General features: G+C 32.2%; 1 protein-coding gene across 2 annotated transcripts; it reads right to left on the reverse strand.

Annotated features, from left to right (window-relative positions):
* Positions 1 to 549: 549 nt before the first annotated feature.
* Positions 550 to 7,519, reverse strand: LOC145167010 (BEL1-like homeodomain protein 2). Of its 2 annotated transcripts, none has more exons than XM_079086084.1 (5): positions 7,293 to 7,519; positions 5,905 to 7,111; positions 4,862 to 5,244; positions 4,329 to 4,389; positions 550 to 1,483 (listed from the first exon to the last, which is right to left on the reverse strand). In XM_079086084.1, exons 2-5 carry the CDS (start codon positions 7,000 to 7,002, stop codon positions 848 to 850), a joined length of 2,178 nt encoding a protein of 725 aa, XP_078942210.1. In that variant the 5' UTR covers positions 7,003 to 7,111; positions 7,293 to 7,519; the 3' UTR covers positions 550 to 847. The 2 variants fall into 2 exon arrangements, with proteins under 2 accessions (XP_078942210.1, XP_078942209.1); XM_079086083.1 differs by having other exon boundaries at positions 7,288 to 7,519.
* Between the last annotated feature and the right edge of the window lie 694 nt (positions 7,520 to 8,213).

The raw sequence follows: 8,213 nt of genomic DNA on the forward strand, positions 1-8,213 counted from the left end.
TCAATTTGTTTTGAAATATGAATCAAGATAACATCAAAAGGATGTAAACGCTTAACCAAAAATGGTGGATTTTGAGGTCTTCTCGGTTCAAGAAAGTCATTTTCACTTACCTATAATAAAATATCATGGCAACCCTTTATTCAATGAGATTACAAATACCCTTTATATTTGAAAGACATATTCACATAAGAAAAACTGCAAATAAGAAAAACTGCAAATACTTAATCTCATATTATGGGGCATAAACGAATGTCTGCACGAGCTTGCTTTCGTTTGTATATATCATAATCATGTATCAGAATCAGGACCGATCAACCACTGATTAATTATTAGGACAACTAAGATTATGGAAACCATAAAAAAATTTCTTAAATTTTCATATTTTTTCTAAGTAAATTGCAACTTAGATTTAGACATCTTAACAACTTCGGTATGTCGCTAATCCTTGATCTTGCTTGTTGAGATGATTCTTGTTCTGTTACGTGTATCTTTGCCTGTAATATTATGTGACAACATACATGTATCTTTTTAAATAACATAACATTCCAATTTAAATAGATTTTTGCATAATTATTTTATATAATAAGAAAAACCAAGAGTAGAAGTTTATTACATGAGCAAAATAAGAGGAAAATATACAAGGTACGTACTATACAATTAGACTAGGCCCCAATAAAATGCTCTATCAACACAATACAACCTTTATGATGTAAAATTTTATCTTTGGTGTTTTACTTGAATAAAATATAAAAATAAAAAGAAGAAAGAAATTTTATGAGCTTCATGGTATAATAATGGCCTAAAAAATTATTTTAAATTACTAAGTACCTTATAGACATGTAATAATTTAACACCCACCAAAGTCTCTAACTGAAAAAGAAGTCTTCTCCGGTAGGTTTCCGGCGTGTCGTAGCCCTAGAGTGAGTGACACGTCACCAGCAGTGGTCCCAAATCTTATAAGTGTTGAGCCAATCTCAGTAGCATCATCGCCAGCTGGCATGCTGCCACGTCGGCATGTATCAGCATCAAGTGTGACCGGAAAAGATTGTGGGGTGGTGGAAGTGTTTCCGGTGGTAGTTGAGGTGATATTGATAGGAGTGTAAGAGTAGGACATGGCAGTAGCTTGGTTTTCCGAGAAGCAATTTTGTGTATTGATTGCAAGCACTGATGGGTCGTTTTCAGGGTCATTGATTTCGGATCTTTTTGCAGGTGTCGCTGTGGAAGTGGTGGTGTATGTCGAAGGAGGAGGAGGAGGTGGTGGCATCGGAGTTTGTGCAAGTGCAGAAGAGGAAGAAGATGATGGGGGTCCATTTTTGTTTTGATTATTGTAATTAATGCTCGTTTCTAACTTATTTTCTTCATCTTGGTCGTCGTCGTCGTCATCTGGGTGATGTTCACCCTCTTCTTTGCTTTCTTGTTGGTACATTTCCTCCACCATGGGTTTCCACAACCGGACCCTTGCATTTATGAACCAGTTCGACACCTGCAAAACACACACAGACACACACAAAAATACCATTAAACAAACCATTATGATATGACCATGACATGTATGAGTATGACCAAACCAGATCCCAATAAATATAAATAAACTAATTAATGGCTTAGAGTTTTGTTTTTTAATACACTATTTTTTGTTTTTATTAGCCTAAATTAATATACAAAAATCCATACATGAATTGAATCCCAAATCTCAGTTAGTTTTATGCATTTACTATTTTGAGGTTTATTTACTTCATTTCACAATAAATAAATTAGCATATTTTTATAAGTTGAAATATTTAGTAGAAATGTAATCATAAAAAGGACATTATATATTATATCCTATGCTACATTACATTAAATGCTTTGATTATTATTTTTTGTACAACCAACCCAATATTTATTGATACGAAAGACTAACAAGGAGTTTGTCCCAATATTTACTAATTACAAGAAATAAGATTTGGATTTTTAATCCAATCAACGTAAGTGTATTCAGTCTAATTATCATTTACGACTGAGCATCATATGTGAATTCAAGTTGTTCGGGTTCTCTGTTTTCTATGATACATAAAAAAAGAAACTAAAACTAAAAATTATTATTTTTCCTGATATAGGGCACGTACTCTTGTCCAACAAGTATATAGAAGGGTCATAGAAAACATACTTTTCAAATAAAATTAGCATACTTTAGGCCTTCCGGCCAGATAAAGTGACAAACTATCAAGGATCTAGTGACCTATGGATGAGTTGTGAATAATATATATGTACACAAGAAGAAACAAGTAGTACAATGATAGAAAAGCACGTATATATTATGTAAAACACCGACGTACGTTGGATATACAAGATTAAAAGACTATGGTACGATAGACATGTATATTGTCATCATAAACTGTCCATTGAGTAAGACTTCTGACTCCAACAGTCATTTTATTCTGACTTTATGATAAAGCCAATGTTGCTTTCCCACTCTTCATCTCCCTCCAATTTCATGCAAATTATATATATATATATATATATATATATATATATATATATATATATATATATATATATATATAGAGAGAGAGAGAGAGAGAGTGATTATATGTTTATATACAAAGAAATAAAGAGGGTGTAAAAAGGTATTTGTTACATATACACATGCAACTTAATACACAACACATATAAACAAATAAATAATATAATAATAGTCATGTCATTGAAAAAAAAAAAATCTTTAAACCTAATAAACTTCAACCCTACTGTTTTCCGTGAATTTGGTCTCATACAATGATACAATTTGTATTTTCTTTAGATAACTTGAATTTTTATATAATGTATAAGAATTTACTTATTTTTGTTTGGATTATTTTGTAAATGATAAGGTCAAATTAAATATACACTTAATTAAATACAACATGACCTGTCTTAAGCCAAGTAAAGTATTCACCTAGGTGGTATGTCACATCGTGTTTGGTCGAACTAGATTACGTTATCAAATTATATGCTAGTATTTTAAATTCTACAAGAAAGCGTGTTTCTGAAAATCAATATATTTTCATTAATGAAATACTTTGTGTCTCAAATTAACACGACGTTTCATACAAATAACATATTTATGTAAAGATTATTCCAATTGGGATTTGAAGGTTGTGCACTAAATGAATTAAACATTTAAGCAAAGGCAAAATGGTTATAGACAAGAGAAGCACGAGAAAGCAAATATTTCATGTATACAATTACTCACACAGTTGCATTGTGCAGATAAGCTGTAAAATGAAATCACACGTCTTGTCTCAACTGTACTTCGATCAATTAGATGTACTGTCTTCTTCACTATTCACAGGTGCAACAGCCTCTCTTTTTTTGGTACTAACCCTAGTCTATTTTTTTATTATTTGTTGTTGAAAGGATTGTTGTCTTTTATAAACGTACCAAATATATTTCTTTAAATCTAGATAATAGTTCACAAAAGTTCACAACTGTAATTAAAAGTAAAAGATGAAGAACAAGAAGGTAATATAATAGGGATTGCTGACAAACAAAATACTAACTTAGCTTGGGATTTAAACTCTCACATTTTTTAAGAATGGAATCCGTGTCTGACAAATAAAGATTATTTTAATAATTTTGAACAAACATTTGGAACTTTCGTAGGAGTGTTGGATGTTCTCTTGTAGCCGGTAGGTATATTTTCTTGTTTCATTAATCTTGAAATATTGATTTAGATGAATAATTTATAAATATAATAAATTTTAATAAAATATAAATGTTAGTGTATCAAATTATTAGTTTTGTAATATAAAAGGATATTATGTTTTAATAATTGTGTTTGGTTATCAATTCGATTGTTAATATACTTTTTAAATTCGCCAACACTGTAATGTTTAATTAAACCAATGAAATATGAATTGTTAGAACAAGGAGTTCTAAAATCAAATTTTGATAAATCTAGTAAACCAATTTTATAATTATCACCTTCCTACTATCTTATATAAACATTAACAAATATTTATCCTTTGGACATATATACAATCTTGAAGTATTAATGGAAACCAAATAATAGAAATATATATTAATAAAACAATAATTCATGCAAAGCCAATTTCTCGGAAGAAAGTGACGGATTAACTTACTAATAATGGCTTTTCTTATCAGTGATTTATTTCTGTTCTATTTAATTTCTCCTATTCTTTATGAGCATTGTTCAGATTTCATTATCAATATGGTAAGCTTATACACGTGTGTGTGTGTATATACATATATATATATATATATATATATATATATATATATATATATATATATATATATATATATATATATGAGAGGGATAGATGGGAAGTTGAGTACGAACAAACCTGATTTCTGGACAATCCTGTTTGTCGAGACAAAAGATGTTTATCAGCATCACTTGGATACCTGAGGATCATTTTCAGCACTGTTAATTTACGCATAAAACTTTCTTCCAATTCATTTTGTATTGATTATTACGTATATGTCTATATGCAATCGATAATTTCAAGTGAGAGAAGTGTTAAGTTGTATATATAGTTGCTTTTCAGTAAAGAAACAGTCAACTTTTGACTTAATGGTGTTTTAATAGGTAGTAGGTTTAAAAAGGCATCGGTCGACAATCACACTTATACACACACTCACCACTACTTTATATTTTAAGAAAGTAATAAAAGCTTTCAACAACACACACGCATCTTAATCTTTCTAATTTATGACCTCATCATTAGCATCCATTGCTAATAATTGTTGGATAACTGTAACGAGAGTTATAAAACAACTGAAAAGTAAAGTTTCCATGTCTAATCATATTCTTTTAACTGTAGTTTAATTATCTTTATAACATAAAGCAGAATGAAGAAAACTAGAAAAGACTTACGGGTGTAAAAAGTGCTCGAAAAGCCAAGCTCTTAAAATGTTGACAGATCGTTCAGGCAAACCTCTTTGAGGCCTCCATGCTTCTTGTTCCATCATCCCCATTTGATGAAATGCTCTTTGTTGTCTTAGGCTTTGTTCCAATAATTTAAGCCTTGGTGTTTCACCTTTTGTGACACCAGAAGAACCTGCGTCTTTTTCTCCTAATACTTCACAGCTGTATTTCAATTGAGCAGCTATGGCGTCTTTTAGACAACGAAAATGACGAGACATGGCTTTTTGAGCTAAAGCTGTGTATGGAACTGCTGCCCCAAACCCCATAACTAAATCAAATGAATTCACCACAATTTGCATCTGTTCACAATAGTGGTTGTATCTCCGATCTACCTGCATTTGATATAATAACGACAAATGTCAAAAAGCATGTCGTATTTGTTTATTAGGAAAGAATCTATATTGATGATAATGGAAACAAGATTTGTTGTGTTTCTTGATGTTGGATTTTTTTTATCTCTCAATACTTCCTATGATTAATTGTTTAGACTTTAGATTACGTTTATTGAATAAAATATTATGAAGTTGTTATTTATTATAATATAAAGAAATTTACTAATTTTACAATAATGGGTATGATTTAAAAAAAAAGAAAAAAAAAAGAAAAAGACAATGAGGTTATAATGATTTGAGAAGCTAGAACCCTAATTCTTTAATCATAGATGACGATTATAGTATGTATGGAGCCTGTCACGTTTTACCAAATCGAAATGAAATAGACTCATTATATTTATAACTGAACTTAAAAAATTAAGAAAAGTAATGATGTTAGCATATTCTGTCAGTGAAAACCTATTTTGTTTTGGCCGGCTTTTGTCGACATACTACCAGTAGTCGCCGGAATGTTGTGCCGGCCCCAGTTGATTTTCTGGAGAGAGAGAGAGAGAGAGAGAGAGAGAGAGAGAGAGAGAGAGAGAGAGAGAGAGAGAGAGAGAGAGAGAGAGAGAGAGAGAGAGAGAGAGAGAGAGAGAGAGAGAGAGAGATTTTGCTTACTTCATCAAGCATGGAAGAAAGTTTGACCTTGCGTCTTTGATGTTCAATTCTCTCAGTAGATGACAAAGGAGGGAGATCTTTTGAGGAAGAAGAAGATGCGCCACCACCAACGCCACCTCCTCCGCCACTGTTGGTCGGATTCTGATTTGGATTATTATGTTTTGACCCGGATTTGTTTTTCTTGAACTGACCTCTTCCGACGCTACAAAATTCTTCAAGTAAATCTTGAGCTGCCTTCACATATCTAGAATTTCGCAGCACTTTGACAACTCCCAACGATGAGGATCCGAATCCGATATGGATCGGATGGTGGGTTTGACTCATAACCCCACCTCCTCCTTGAATATGTAAATTCCGGTAAGGATCGCCACCCTCACCGCCGCCTACTTGATTGAAGTATAACATTCCGGCGGCGGCGGAATCATCACCAATTCTCAAGTCCTCAACTTTAGCTGCTTCCAGGTGCTGTAAAGTGGAAGATAATGATAGTGAAAGACCTTCGACTCCACCGACGCCTTCACCTTCATGTGATGTACCACCAGGAGGTACCCATGTGAATTGAGTGGATGGACCAAAATGCCCTTGACCAGTTCCTGTGCTACTACCGAAGCTTTGTTGATGGTGAAGGGTAGAATTGGCAGATGGGACATTGTTCGGCATCAACATGTGAAGAGTTGAAGATGATGAAGGATTATGGTGATTATGATGATGGTGAGAAGGTGACTCTGAAGAAGGAGATTCATGTGATGGGTTCGTCAAGAAAAGTTGCATGGCTTGAGCACTGTTACCATACCAATCTCTGGCGGTGGTTGGCCGCTGGTTACGGTGGTGGTGTTGGTAATTTATCTGGTTTACCAACAACTCAGAGGCGGAGTTGAATCCACCGGTTGGGAGATTGAACATCTCCGATAACATCCCAGCTCCAGACTCATAAACAGCCGGTAATCCACCGTGTCCCTCATCCACTCCGTGTAAGCCGACGAGTGACGGCGGTGGTGGCTCAAAACCTTGCACCCTCAGCTTATCCCGCCGGATCTGGTCTTGAGCCGACGATCTCTCGAACCCATGTGAGAAATTGAAGATATAATCTTGTGACATAGAATTCAAAAGGTAGTAGTACCTTCTCCTCAAGTGCTTTTGATTTTACTACTTCCATATCACTACGATGTTCTTGAACATCGATGTCATCTTCATCTGACTTCAGACCCTATATTCGACATAGATTAATGATGAGAGAGATTAAAGACAAAAAAAGGAGGTAAAACAGAAAGCATCAAATGGGTGTTCCTTGATAGGTTTGTCAAATCTGATAAATTAAAACAAAGATAAAATAAAAAACTCTGCGACTTTTTATGAATTGAAAAGAATGAATACTATACTAACCTAACCTCTTATGTCTGGTGAAAAAGAGAGGCAGGAAGCAAAGCTCTCAGATATCGTTTTCGTCGTTCTTGAATTCACTCTCTCACTCTCTCTCTCTCTCTCCCTCCTTTTCTTTCTCTTTTACAGTACTGAGTATTCTCTCTGCAATCGCCTTCTCGATAGAGAGAGAAAGAGACGAACTACTTTGTCAAATATATGACTATATACTAAATAAATATTTTAGCGTATTTGATATCACCGGTTAGACGTTAATATCTTAAAAATCATGTATAGATTCCGAAATATATATATATATATATATATATATATATATATATATATATATATATATATATATATATATAGAGAGAGAGAGAGAGAGAGAGGCTGAAGCAGTCGCTGTTCTTGAACACCCTCTTTTGTACTCAACACAATTCTTTTGTTTATTTATTTGTTTATATATATATATATATACACTAGTGTTAGTTTCATGTGAGATCATAATATTTTGTGAGAGGGAGAAGCAATCTTAAACACTCATTTTTTAGATTAAACAAAAAGAAATTAAATGTGAAATAATTGAAAATTTTTGAAAATTTTTTTTAAAATATTATTTTCGTCACTAATTTTATCAAAAAAAAATTTAATTAAAAATAAAAAAATAATAAATAATAAATAAAAAAATTACCGTTCTTTTGATATTTCTGATAAATATTTTAATAAAATATTAGAATACTCTAGTAAAATATTAGAATATATATTACATATCTAACAAATCTACTAGAATACAAGAATATTCTAACATTCTAAAAATCACATTAAAATATTTACAGTGTAATATTCTATTAAAATATTTCACGTATTTTACAAAAAAAAAAGGTAATTTTTTTATTATTTTTTTTAAAAAAAATTTTAGGTAAAGAAAATAACGAAAATAATAATTAAAA

Source organism: Lactuca virosa, chromosome 3 (genome assembly GCF_052849685.1).
Source record: "Lactuca virosa cultivar CGN04683 chromosome 3, Lactuca_virosa_CGN04683_v6, whole genome shotgun sequence".
Classification (NCBI taxonomy): Eukaryota; Viridiplantae; Streptophyta; class Magnoliopsida; order Asterales; family Asteraceae; genus Lactuca; species Lactuca virosa.

What these genes read in the sequence shown, in the direction of transcription:
- LOC145167010 (XM_079086084.1), bottom strand. Translation starts at nt 7,002, where the DNA reads ATGTCACAAGATTATATCTTCAATTTCTCACATGGGTTCGAGAGATCG. An exon ending in TTTCTTCCATGCTTGATGAA is followed by an intron (nt 5,245 to 5,904) that starts GTAAGCAAAATC and finishes TATCAAATGCAG; the next exon opens with GTAGATCGGAGATACAACCA. An exon ending in TTCGAGCACTTTTTACACCC is followed by an intron (nt 4,390 to 4,861) that starts GTAAGTCTTTTC and finishes AATGATCCTCAG; the next exon opens with GTATCCAAGTGATGCTGATA.